The 13,925-nt window shown below is 36.4% G+C and overlaps 1 protein-coding gene across 1 annotated transcript in view; it reads left to right on the plus strand.

Moving 5' to 3' along the window:
- RNF217 (ring finger protein 217) overlaps positions 1 to 13,925 on the plus strand; it is a 196,853-nt gene that overhangs the window by 160,318 nt on the left and 22,610 nt on the right. The window contains exon 6 of the mRNA XM_077752729.1: positions 5,984 to 6,148. Coding sequence (XP_077608855.1) covers positions 5,984 to 6,148 — 165 coding nt within the window. The remainder of the gene's footprint in view (positions 1 to 5,983; positions 6,149 to 13,925) is intronic.

The following is a 13,925-nucleotide window of genomic DNA, read 5'->3' on the forward strand; positions in this document are numbered from 1 at the left end:
TGTGTGATTTATTTAAAATAATTATATATATATAGGACTGTATAGAATTTCAGCAGAAAAAAGATGTTTTGGGGGTGTCTTTTGGTTTTGAACTCTTTATTTTGTGGGTTATTTTTTATTGGGCTTGACGAACTGTCAATAGAAAACATCATTTGCTGAGAGCAAGTAGGTGGGTTTAACCTATCATCTGAGTGTCACTGTAGCCCAGATTTCTGGAAGAACTAAAGGAATTCAAAAGTCAAAAATATAATATAAAGGGTTTTTTTTAATCTTTCAAGGATTCTGGGACAAGTTAATCAATATTTAACTCGGATAACATTATTCTTAAAACGCAGCCCCTGTCTCTTTTTGTTTTATGTTTTATTTATTTCTGAGAGAGAGAGAGAGAGAGAGTGAGCATGAACAGGGGAGGGCCAGAGAGAGACGGAGACAGAGAATCTGAAACAGTCTCCGGGCTTTGAGCTAGCTGTCAGCTCAGAGCCTGACACAGGGCTCAAACCCATGAATCATGAGATCATGACCTGAGCTGAAGTCAGATGTTTAACCGACTGAGGCACCCAGGCGCCCCATGCCCCCATCTCTTTTAGGAGAGTTTGATCATGATCATGATGCTCAGTAAAATGTCATGTGGATAAAATATTTAGTAATCATCATCTGGTAATCTAAGAAATAATGATACTATCTCAGCCATTGGTCATAAATTAGATATGTTAATTTTTCCTTGAATTCATTTAATGTTGGACAATATGTAGGGCTTCCTGTGTGCAAAATAATTCATTTTACAATAACTTTGAGTGCCTACCATGTGCCAGAATTTCTATGTTACTTATCTCAGGAAATACAGGCTACCTGAGACATCCTTTGTCCTCAGTGAACTTGTAGTTGGCTAAGGAGATTAGACATCTACAAGTCTAATGGGAGTTCTGTAAGAGAGATACTGAAGCTGTTTGGGAGGAATAGGAAAGATATCTTGAAACAAGTCGTATTTGATCTGGATAAGATTTCAGTTGACAGATTATGTTATTGGACTTTCTCCAATTACAAGAGGCAGAGGTGTACTTTCTCTCAAGCTACCTGAGTTAACGAGGTTTACTGCCAAGCTCCACAGGAAGAAGGAAGGGCGGGAAAGCGACCTTAGCAGCCACTGAGGCGGGCCTCCCAGAGAACTGGGCACTGTTTCTATTCGCACGAGAGCCTCTTTGTTGTGTCACTAGACATGGAAGTCTGTTGTTCCCTTCTCCTGTGATCTGCACTGTGGTCACTCAGCTTTTGTCACCTTTGTCTTCACAGAAAAGGTAAAGTTTAGGTGTATCCCCATTTCACTCCTCAAGAGAAAAAATCTGTATTGCCTAATCTCTGTTCAACTCTGAGCTCCCTGCTCTACAAAGCTCACACCAGCCACCTCATAGACTGCTTGCCAGCCAGTGGATACATGTTTTTGCTTAGGGACTCATCCCTGGTGTAATCGCTTGTGGCCAGAGAGACAGGGTCACATGGTATAGAGCAGAGTTTCTCAAACTTCAGAATGCATATGAATCACCAGGGGACCTTGTGAAAATGCAGACTCTAATTCAGTAGGTAAGGGCTGTGACATGAAGTTTTTGTTTCCAGCAAACTACCAGGTGATGTTAATGTTGCTGCCCCTCCAACCACACTTGGAATAGAAAGGTTAGAATGTAGTGGCCTCTGCAGGAATATAGTTACTCAGAAGGCAGGCACTCCGTGTGGGAGGTCTATGGTGGTGAGACAGCATTTCATGTGGAGGAATAGTATTTAAAAAGAGTGGAAGAAGATGCAGCAGTGATGTCTGTTTGTGTTTTATAGAAGGCCAATTCTGTATATGTTTAAGGTCACAATGAATAAGGCATTTGCAGACCAAACAGTTAGCATGTAGACGATATAGAACAACAGTGTCATTACAGTTGACTATTAATCCTTTTATTATCTTACTCCAGTGCAAAGCAATAGTTATTTTAATATTTTCAGTGAGAGACAGTAAGCAGTTGGGTCTGAATTTAAATTATTCATCTTCATTTGAGACCTTGCTGCAAAAATCTTTTCACAGTTTGCCGCTGAGTTCATGTTGTTGGTAAAGGTCAGCGGTAGGACCAGCCATGGGACTTAGCTGTTTATAATGCAAAGTTGGCAGCCTGAGTCCCTGGTGTAGACACCCAGCTATCAGACTGTTTATCATCCTGGTACCTTAGAAGAATGATACAGTTCTAATTGTCTTCATTAGGGATCCATAGGGGTGATGGTTTAACACTTGGTCACAAAGATCCTTGAACCATTGTGATGTCTGACATCCACGGAGTTAACCCCAGTGTCAAAGTGCCGTTTCATTAATTCTGTTCATTTTATAAATATAATCTGACTGATTAAAAAGCAAAGAGGTTTTTTATTTGATAGTGCTAGAAGTCAGTGATTTAGAATTATCGACCATGTTGAATAGAAGGGGATTTACTTAAATATTCAAGTTCTTCTGAGATAATGGCAGATGTGTAAGGAAAAACGAGTCTCTCTGACGTCTTCCCATTTCATTCATTACATGAGAAAATTACATTCATACAGTCTCATGTCATATTTACATTTATACCTCAGTGTCCAATGACATGGGAGGGGGGATGATCATTTTATACTGTTTTATTATCTGGAGTTTACCCGCTTCAACTCATTCTACTTACTTTATTTTTTTTTTAATTTTTTAATGTTTATTTTATTTTTGAGAGACAGTGAGAGAGACGAAGTGCGAGTCGGGGAGGGATAGGGAGAAAGGGAGATTGAGAATCTGAAGCAGACTCTGAGCTGTCAGCACAGAGCCCAGTGAGGGGCTTGAACCCACGAACTGTGAGATCATGACCTGAGCCGACTCGGACTCTCAACCAACTGAGCCACCCAGGTGCCCCTCATTCTTCCTACTTTAAAATTACTATTTAAGGCAACTGACAGAATGGGAAAAGATAGTTGCAAATGGCATTATCAGATAAAGGGCTAGTATCCAAAATCTATAAGGAACTCACCAAACTCCACACTTGAAAAACAAAGAATCCAGTGAAGAAATGGGCAGAAGGTATGAACAGACACTTCTCCAAAGAGGACAGTCAGATTGCCAACAGACACAGGAAGCGATGCTCAGCATCCCTCATCATCAAGGAAATGCAGATCAAAACCACACTGAGATTCTACCTCACACTGGTCAGAGTAGCTAAAATGAACAAAACAGGAGACTCTAGATGCTGGCAAGGATATGGAGAAATGGGCACCCTCCTACACTGTTGGTGGGAATGTAAACTGGCGCAATCCCTCTGGAAAACAGTGTGGAGGTTCCTCACAAAATTAACAATACAACTCCCCTATGACCTAGCAATAACACTGCTAGGAATTTACCCAAGGGATACAAGAGTGCTGATGCATAGGGGCACATGTACCCCAATGTTCATAGCAGCACTCTCAACAATAGCCAAAACATGGCTAGAGCCTAAGTGTCCATCAACTGACAAATGGATCAAGAAGATGTGGTTTATCTATACAATGGAATATTACACGGCAATGAGAAAGAATGAAATCTGGCCATGTGTAGCAATGTGGATGGAACTTGAGGATGTTATGTTGAGTGAAATAAGTCAGGCAGAGAAGGGCAAAAACCATATGTTTGCACGTATAGGTGGATTAGGAGAAACTTAACAGAGGACCATGGGGGAGGAAAAGGGGGAAATAGTTGGGGAGAGGGAGGGAGGCAAACCATGAGAGACTCTTGAATACCGAGAACAAACTGAGGGCTGACGGAAGGGGGGTGGAGGAGAAGGGGGGTGATGGGCATGGAGGAGGGCACTTGTTGGAATGAGCACTGGGTGTTATATGGAAACCAACTTGACAATAAACTATGAAGGGAAAAAATAAAAAAATAAAATAAAATTACTATTTAACTTTGGGGACCAGAGAAGGCAAAAACAGTTATTTTAAATTACTAAATTGCAACATAACTCTTTTTTTTTTTAACTAAGAAGTCTCCTAATTTCTGTAAGTAAAATTTTGGAAAGGATTTTCAAAATATTGTTGGTAGTCATGAAGAATTCTGTCTTACTGAATAGCTTANGCTCATCCCCACGAGTGCCCTCCTCCATGCCCATCCCCCCTCCCCCCTACATCCATCAGTTCTCAGTTTTTGTCAGCATTCAAGAGTCTCTCATGACTTAACCATGACCTTTAACTGCTATGTTTTTGTTTTCAAATGCTGTAGAAAGAATACTGTTCAGTATGAGGGAGTGTTTGGCACACTGCAAAGATGCTGGTTTTGGAGCCAGACAAACTTATGTTTAAATTTCTTCTTAACATGGGGCACCTGGGTGGCTCAGTTTGTTAAGCGTCTGACTTCGGCTCAAGTCATGATATCACGGTTCGTGAGTTCAAGCCCCACATTGGGCTCTGTGCTGACAGCTAGCTCAGAGCCTGGAGCTTGTTTCAGATTCTGTATCTCCCTCTCTCTGACCCTCCCCTGCTCACGCTGTCTCTCTCTCTCTCAGAAATAAATAAAACATTTAAAAAATTTAAAAATAAATAAAATTCTTCTTAACACAAACTTGCTATGTTACTATGGACAAGATGTTTAATCTCTGTGATCCCAAGTTTCCTTATCTATAAACTTGTGATTCTACCTACTTTGTAGCATTATTTTGGGGGTAAAAATAAATACTGCATGTCATGAAGCAGTATAAATACTATACCTATCAGAATTTCAATAAATAAATAGACATGATATTTAAAACTTTCTGACAGAATACTATTTTGTTTTGATATAAAAGTAAAACTACTTTTGTTACTTCATATTTACATAAGAAGAACATTATTCTTGACCTTAGTAAAAATTGCAGTGCTTTGAGTTATAAACATAAGAGCTGTGGTTGTAATTTCTCTTTGGTTAATCTCTATATTGTAAGCTTTGTTGTCAAAAAAAGTGGTTTTCCAAAAAAGTAAGCAGCAATAATGTCAGCAGTTTACCAAAAGATATTCTAACTGGTTTTCAAAGTATAGTCAGTAAATTCACTCATGCTGTGTGAAATAATATACAGGAGCACAGAGAAGAATAGTTATCAGTGTTGTTTATATTGAGACATTTTATTCATTCACTTTAATCAAACAGGGCTGAGAAAGTCAAATTATGCCTATATGTTCTTGGAAAGTGAACACCAGAAATATTGTATGAGAATGGGACATCTCACTATCATTCAAAATGAAGGAAGTCAGATAAAGTGTCTTCTATATCAAGTGGAAAACCAATATTTTCAATGAACATAAACACATACTCTCAAATACACCTCTGCATAGTGAAAATACAAAGACATCTTTTTGATGGAATTCTAGGTACAGGCCACAGGATCACCATACGGGTATATTTCTAATAGGATCCTTTGTATTAATTTTATAATTAACCTCCCTAAGATTAATAGCAAATGAGTCATGTGCTTTATTTGAAAGGGTGCCTCCTAGAAAATGCTGGTATAGTGGTTTATTTGCCAGTGTGTTTTTCATTTGGTGGAGCATCTGTGGGGCTTTGATTTTATAAAAGTGAATGAAGCCAATGGTAAGAAGAAAAATGGAAATTCCTGGAAAATTGGTTCAAAGGAAATGTGAATTTCAGGGCAGCAGCCTGAGTGTATAGGTTCAGAGCATTGTGGACTCCAGGTCTTATTCCCTGCTTCAATCTGGAAGATTTTCATAAGGCCAAAATAATTTCCAGAGTGTTCCAGTGTTTAGTTACAGTATAGTTTACAAGCACCCTTACCATCCATCTCAAAGCACTTCTTTCCTCCTTTAATAATAGAACAGTCACATCTCATTGTAGTTTAATCTTAAAGCGAGGCTAATATTTTTAATCTGGACAGATTATAACCTTGAAGCTATTTTCCTCAAGCATCATCATTCTTACCCTTTTAGAAACTTTCAATATGTCTACCAGTGCTTAATGTTACTTTTCCTTATACAGATCCAGTGCCCCACTTGCCAATTCGTCTGGTGTTTTAAGTGCCACTCTCCTTGGCATGAAGGTGTTAACTGCAAAGAGTACAAGAAAGGAGACAAGTTGTTGCGTCACTGGGCCAGCGAAATTGAGCATGGGCAGAGGAACGCCCAAAAGTGTCCAAAGTGCAAGGTGAGATAACTAACCTTTACCCAGAAAATTATTGAACAGTAATATTTACAATATTGAGGTGAATTACATGCGTAACTGTCTTAATGCAGATTATTTGCTACTTCATTTTAGAAAAGTAATTATATTCCATAACTAAATGGAATATTTTTATATATAAATAATATATGTTCTTCTTACTTGCATTATACTTCAAAATTTAAGGAGGCTACATATAACTACTGATTTTAAACTTCAAAGTTTTTATGTTCTATTTAAAAATGGAGAGGTGTGGTGCACCTGGGTGGCTCAGTCAGTTGAGCATCTGACTTTGGCTCAGGTCATGGGTTTGTATCACATTTTGGGTTCACTGCTGTGGGTGCAGAACCCACTTCAGATCCTCTGCCCCTTTCTCTCCCTGCCCCTCCTCCACTCATATGTGTACACTCTCTCCCTCACAAAAATAAACAAACATTTAAAAAAATCTGAAATGTTTAAAAAAAAACTAAAAATAAAAATGGAGATGTGTGTATAGGGAAAAACTGGTAAGGAAATGATGTAAAAGTATTATTTCTAGTTTGCCGCACATACTATAATCACTTCTCAATTATGAAGGCTCTGAGTCCTGCTATCCTGTGCTTTTCTCTCCCTCTTTCATTGCTTATCACTTTAAGATTACATTAAGCTGATCATTTGCTTTTTGTAAATCTGGTGAGGTAGAAACTGAAGTCAGGACTTAGGGATTTTATGACTTCCATTTTCTCATTTTTCTCTTGATTATCATGCACCTACTCAAATGTTAGGCATTTGAGCTGAGATTTAGATGTTGAAACTCAACCATGCAAACAGCCAGGGAAGGCTCACCTATGGAGAAATCAGCAAGTAAATCTAGCCAGAAAACTTTGGACTTGATACTTACAGGATAGGGATCTGTTTAAGTTTGGAGTTTTTGTATTTTTGTTTTTTGTTTTTATTGTTTTTTCTCAAAGCTCATTTTAGAAAATTATATGTGTGTATATGTATATGTACACTCTTCCATATGTTTTTGACTTTTTGCCAAATTAATCTTTAGAAATCAGTCTAGTTCCTCCACATTGTTGCAAATAGCAAGATTTCACTCTTTTTGATCACCAAGTAAGACAAATATCATATGATTTAACTCATATGTGGCATTTAAGAAACAAAACAGATGGACGTAGGGGAAAAGAAGGAAAAATAAAATAAAAACAGAGGGAGGCAAAACGTAAGAGACTCTTAAATATAGAGAACGAAGTGAGGGTTGCTGTAGGAGAGGTGGGTGGGGGGATGGGCTATATGGGGGATGGGTAGTAAGGAGGGCACTTTGGGATGAGCATGGGTATAAGTGGTGAATCACTAAATTCTACTCCTGAAACCAGTACTACACTGTATGTTAACTGATTTTAATCTGAAAGAAAAAAAAGACAAATCAGTGGAGATTGGGCCTAAGAACAATTTTGTAATTCCTTCCTTGAGACTTAGCACTGGATAGATGAAATTTGACTTCTCAGAAAATTTTTAAAAATTAATCATTTTAAATCCCACTTCAAGTAATAAAGCATATTCTGAAGCCTATTAATGAGCATAAATATAATGCACAGATTCACTATATTAGATACACATACTAGTTTATTCATACTAGTAAGTAAAAGTATTGCCTCAAATAACATGTTTCATTCTTAGCAACTGAAAAAAATTTTCAAATAGTTTAGATGACCTGGCTCCTTAAAAGCATCCTCTAAAGCTGTTTGAGCTAAAGCTTTCTTTGTTTTCCCTGTGGAAGGCAAATTCATCCTCAGTTATCCATTTAATTTTAGGGTTGTTCCAGATCACTGCATCAGCTGCTCATTACACTTCTAGTTTTTATCCACTGAAGAACAATGAAAAAATGAGGCCTTTCCTCCTTTCTCTTGCCTGTTCAGTTTATTCAAAGCTGCTACTCAGTTTCAACTAAATAAAGACAAGTAAGAATTTAGGAGTGCTGTTAAGTCATCCTATTTAACACTTTATTCAAAAGTATACTTTTGGGGCACCTGGGTGACTCTGTTGGTTAGGCGACAGACTTCAACATCAAGTGGACTCTGATATATAGAAAGAAAAAGCAGCCAACTATAAAGAGTTTTCTGAATGCACTAACAACTTCCCACAGCTTTAACAAATACAGATAAATGGTTAAGAGAGAACATACATACTAGTTGCTTTTTGAAGTAATAGTTAAAATGTTGAGGCTTGAAAAAGAATTAGCTCTTAAATGACTGAAAGGAAAGGAGCCAAGGAACCACTAAATCCATTTACATGACTAGTGTGGAGCAGAGAATCTACTTTCTGGTGAGATTCAGGTTCTATACAATTTATGTCAGTTAAGTCATATTTTAGGGCTTGGTTTGAATACAGACCAAGCTTTCTTTTAAGCATATGACTTTATAGCTCTGTATTTTCTTAATTGTGATTTTTGTTGTTGTTGGACCTTAAAATTATTTTCCCCCATGAAACATTAAGTCTTATAACAGAAGTCCATGAGGAGATATTGCTCAGTGACTTAATATTTATCTTAAACTCCAAGGCTTTGCTTTCATAAATAATCCTTTACGTTTTTAAATATAGCATGTGGGAAAATAAATAAATATGAACCAAGTTAAACTAAATGGCAATGAATGCATAGTAGAAATCAGTGTTTCTTGGGGCGCCTGGGTGGCTTAGTCGGTTAAGCGTCCGACTTTCGCTTAGGTCATGATCTCACGGTTCGTGGGTTCGGGCCCCGCGTCGGGCTCTGTGCTGACTGCCAGCTCAGAGCCTGGAGCCTGTTTCAGAGTCTGTGTCTCCCTTTCTCTCTGACCCTCCCCTGCTCACGCTGTCTCTCTCCCTCTCTCCTAGAAATAAATAAAAAAATATATATTTAAAAAAAAAAAAGAAATCAGTGTTTCTTTTTTTATGTGTTTTTTATTTGTTTTCAGAGAGAGTGTGTGTGTGAGCTGGGGATGGGCAGAGAGAGAGAATCCCAAGCAGGCTCTGTGTTCAGTCTCTCAAACCGTGAGGTTATGACTTGAGCCAAAACCAAGAATTGGACACTTAACTGACTGAGCCACCCAGGCTCCCCTAAAATGATTTATTTTCAATTAAAAAACCAAATTTATAAATATAAAAAAGGAGGATGCTAGGAGTTTATGAAAAAGAATAATTTCACATAATGCTTGCAAGTGAACAAAACAATCATCATATATTTTCATAAGAATCTGTTCTCAATAATGGTAATCAAATGTGTTTAAAATTTTGTTATGGCCAAAGTATATTGATATTTTTATACCCTGCATAGGTATATTTGCTTAGGTTGATTCATAATTTTAATAATTATTGTGATTTTTAAATGACTGTTTTGATAATAAAGGTCATATAATGTAATAGAAATTTGGAAAAGAGAAAAAAATTATCAAGAATCCGGCCTTTCCAGCATACTCACTACTAACATACTAGTATCTCCTTCATCTTTCCCCTATTTAAGAAACTTTTTAAAGTTTTAATTATAGTATGCAGATAATTTGATATTCGTTGTTTTCCCATTTACCATACCAAACCTTTCTCAGGTCACTAAATAGTTTCCATAACAATAATTTAATTAGCTTATTAACTCTTAAATGTCCTCTGCTACTAGATACCAAAGCTCTTTTTGTTTCGCTTTAGGGTTAAAATATATATATTTATATATATAAAATATATAAACTAAATAATGGCTTTATGATTTCTTGAATATATATTTTTCCATATTTTGGACCTTTAAAGATTTTTTAAAATCTTTTTTATTTATTTTGAGAGAGGAAGTGAGGAGCAGAGAAAGGGAGAGAGAAAATCCCAAGCAGGTTCTGCGCTACCAGCACAGAGCCTGACGCAGGTCTTGAACCCAAGAACCGTGAGATCATGACCTGAGCCGAAATCAAGAGTCTGATGCTTAATCAACTGAGCCACCCATGCACCCCTAAATTTTGGACCTTTAAAAGCATATATTTCTAAAAATAAACACTGGGTTAAAGAGTATCAATATTTTTAGCATTTGGTACATATGGCCAATTTGGTTTCTGAAAAGATTGAAACAATTAATAATTTCACCAGAAAAACTTAAGGGCCTATTTCTATATAAGCATTTCTTATCAGTGTTTCAAGTATTTTTAAAATGCTATTTTAATAGTTTAAAATGTTTTATTCTTATAATTTGAATTTCCTTGTTTGCTTTTAGATTGAGTATAAATTCATGTACTGTTCGGTTTGTAATGTCACTTTTGAGTTTTCTGTTTATCCTTTGCCCATTTGTATGGATCAGTCAGGGCATATATTTTATAGCAGATTACATGAGCTCTTTGTTTGAAAATACTAACTGCTTTTCTGACATATTTTCTCTCCTGCCTTGTTACTTTCTTTTTATATCAATGATGGTTTTCTTCCTTTTTTTATTTTCACTTTTTACTTAATTCGGGGTGTGTGTGTGTGTGTGTGTATTTTTAAATTTTTTGTTTGACCAATTATATCATTCTTTTTCTTTTTGGATGGATATTCAAACACACATATTTATATTTATATTCATAGTCATATTCATGTTAAATATTTTACACACATATTTTGTATATTTCATATCTTTTATAAATATTTTGCTCCTAAGCTTGTAAAGTTATCTATCACCCAGAAGTTTGATAAATCAGTCTGTTTTCTTTCTACATATTTTAAGTTTTTAATCATAACTTATTTTGATGTTTATTATGCATTGGGTACCTACACTGATATTTTTCAAATTAAGACCATCTAACCTAATTGGGTTTATTACATAATTCTCCTCCTACCCATTGATTTGTAATTTTTCCCTAACCATATGTTACATTAATACATATGTAAATCTCTCTTCTGAAACAAATACTATATGATTTCATTTATTGTGGAATTTAAGAAACAAAGCAGATGAACATTGGGGAAAGAAAAAAAAGGAGAGAAACCATAAGAGAGACTTTTAACTGTAGAGAATAAACTGATGGTTAATGGTGGGGAGATGGGCAGGGGGAGGGGCTAAATGGGTGATGGGTATTAAGGAGGGCACTTGTGTTAAGCACTGCGTGTTATATGTAAGTGATGAATCACTAAATTCTACTCCTGAAATTAACGTTACACTCGATGTTAACTAACTAGATTTAAGTAAAAACTTGAAATATTAAAAAAAAAAAGTCTCCCTTCTGAACTCCCTAATCTTGCTGCTGCTAATTTTTCAAGAAAGTTCTGTGCTTATATTGGTAAGTGTTAAGTGATTTTGCTTTTGGGGGCGCCTGGATGGCTCGGTTGGTTAAGCATCCAACTTTGGCTCAGGTACATGATCTCGCAGTTTGTGGATTTGAGCCCTCCATCGGGCCCTGTGCTAAGGGTTGGGGCCTGGAGCCTGCTTCAGGTTCTATGTCTCCCTCTCTCTCTGCCCCTCCCCCAACTCACATTCTGTCTGTCTCTTTCTCAAAAATAGATAAACATTTAAAAAACTTAAATGATTTTGCTTTTGTTATAGGTACCCATTCAAACAAATTTTGATAATCTATTAATTCATTATTTTATTTAGCATTCCAAATAAAACAACCTCTCTTTTATTTGTTTATAAATGTTATGTCTCCCATAATGAGGTTTTACCATTTCCTCATGTGGAAAGACCAGTTTAATATGTGGTTTAATATTATGAAGAGATTTGACTCATGCTGAAAAATCAAAATTATTTTTATAATTGAATTTTGGCAGATAACCAGAATTAGTATTGAAATATTTTTCTTCCATATGTGATTAAGATGCTTATTCATAATGTGATTTTTTTAGGGTAAAGTGAAAATATATAATCATTTCTGGAAGTTATTTATTTCAAAGACATTTTTATAAAAAGTTAATAACACCATAGTAAGATTAACTTTACTTAACCTTTTTTTTATTTAATAGAGAGAGGAGAGCACAAGAGCTGGGGAGAGTGGCACAGGGAGAGAGAATCTTAAGCCGGTTCCATGCTCAGTGCAGAGCCTAACACAGAGCTTGATCCTATGATCCTGGGATCATGACCTGAGACAAAATTAAGAGTTGGATGCTCAACCTACTAAGTCACCCAGGCACCCCTATATAGCCATTTTTATTTGAATTACATTTCTTCTTAATTTATAGTATTCTTGGGGCACCTGGGTGACTCAGTTGGTTAAATGTCTGACTTCAGCTCAGGTCATGATCTCAAGGCTCATGGGTTCAAGTCCCTCGTCGGGCTCTGGGCTGATAGTCAGAGCCTGGAACCTGCTTCAGATTCTGTGTCATCCTCTCTTTCTGCCCCTCCCCTGCTCACACTCTGTCTCTCTCTCTCTCAAAAATAAACATTTAAAAAAAGAAAAATGTATAGTATTCTCTACTTGAGACACTATTTTTTATCTTAAAAACATTTCCTATCATTTAAATTCTTAGCCTATAAAAATATATGCTAATTTAAAAATGTCTTTCTTGAACAGAGTTACTACAAAACTAAGTCTAATTTATGATAATTTTTAGTTTAAGTTTATATTTATTTTTTAATGTTTATTTTTGAGAGAGAGAGAGCTAAACAGTGTGAGCAGGGGAGGGGCAGACAGAGAGGGAGACACAGAATCCAAAGCAGCACAGAATCTGTGCTGACAGCTCAGAGCCTAATAGGGGCTTGCACTCACAAGCCGTGAGATCATGAGCTGAGCTGAAGTCAGACGCTTAACCAGCTGAGCCACCCAGCCACTCCTCATTGAAGTTTAAAGCAAGTAGGGGATTTCAGTTTTGCTGGAGATATTAGAATATTTGTTCAATTTCATGTAAAAATTCATCCTGAGACTATGTTTTACAGCAAAGATTAGATATTAAACAGAGTTAATAAGAAAAAGAATTGCTAATCCAAAGAAAATGAAAAGATGCACACCTAAAAATTAACAAACACAAGATTATACACTACACAACCAATGAATAAACATATTTTGTAAGTAATTTCACATATATACTTTAGATTTGAAATGTAATGAAGTTTTTTTGGAAACAATATTGAGTCAAATGGTGCTTTTTTATATTGTGGTGAAAACACGAATTTATCACCTTAACCATTTTTAAGCACAAATGGTGTTTTTTTAAGTTTTCATTTAAAAGTTCAAAATACTTGGGATGCCTGGGTGGCTTAGTCATTTGAGCCTCTGACTCTTGATTTCAGCTCAGGTCATAATCTCGTGGTTTGTGTGTTTGAGCCCTTCATTTGAGCCCCACTGACAGTATGGAGCCTGCTTGGGATTCTCTCTCTTCCTCGCTCTCTTCCCCTCCCCTACTTGCATGCACATGCGTGCTGTCTCTCTCGAAATAAATAAATAAACTTTAAAAGTAAACTAAAATAAAATAGAAGTTCAAAGTACTTAAACTATTATAGTGTATATACTTGTTATGGTTCTTTAATGGTTCTAAATTAAAAGAGAAAAAGAAAATTATCTATTTTATTGTTCCTTTTTTTCCCAGAAAGTGATTACCACATACAATTTTATTATGGAATACTTAATTTTTAAAAAGTCTATCTAGGGGCACCTTGGTGGCTCAGTCAGTTCAGTGTCTGAGTCTTGATTTCAGCCCAGGTTTGTGGGATCAAGCCCTGCATCGGGCTCCACACTGAGTGTGTTCCCTGCTTGGGATTCTGTCTCTCTCTCTCCCTTCTCCTCTCCCCGTCTCACATTTGCTCTCTCTCTCCTTCTAAAGTAAATAAATGAGTAAATAAATAAACAAATATTCTGTTTATTTT

The sequence above is a fragment of the Crocuta crocuta genome, unplaced genomic scaffold (assembly GCF_008692635.1).
Source record: "Crocuta crocuta isolate KB4526 unplaced genomic scaffold, BGI_CrCroc_1.0 scaffold230, whole genome shotgun sequence".
NCBI classification, from domain to species: domain Eukaryota; kingdom Metazoa; phylum Chordata; class Mammalia; order Carnivora; family Hyaenidae; genus Crocuta; species Crocuta crocuta.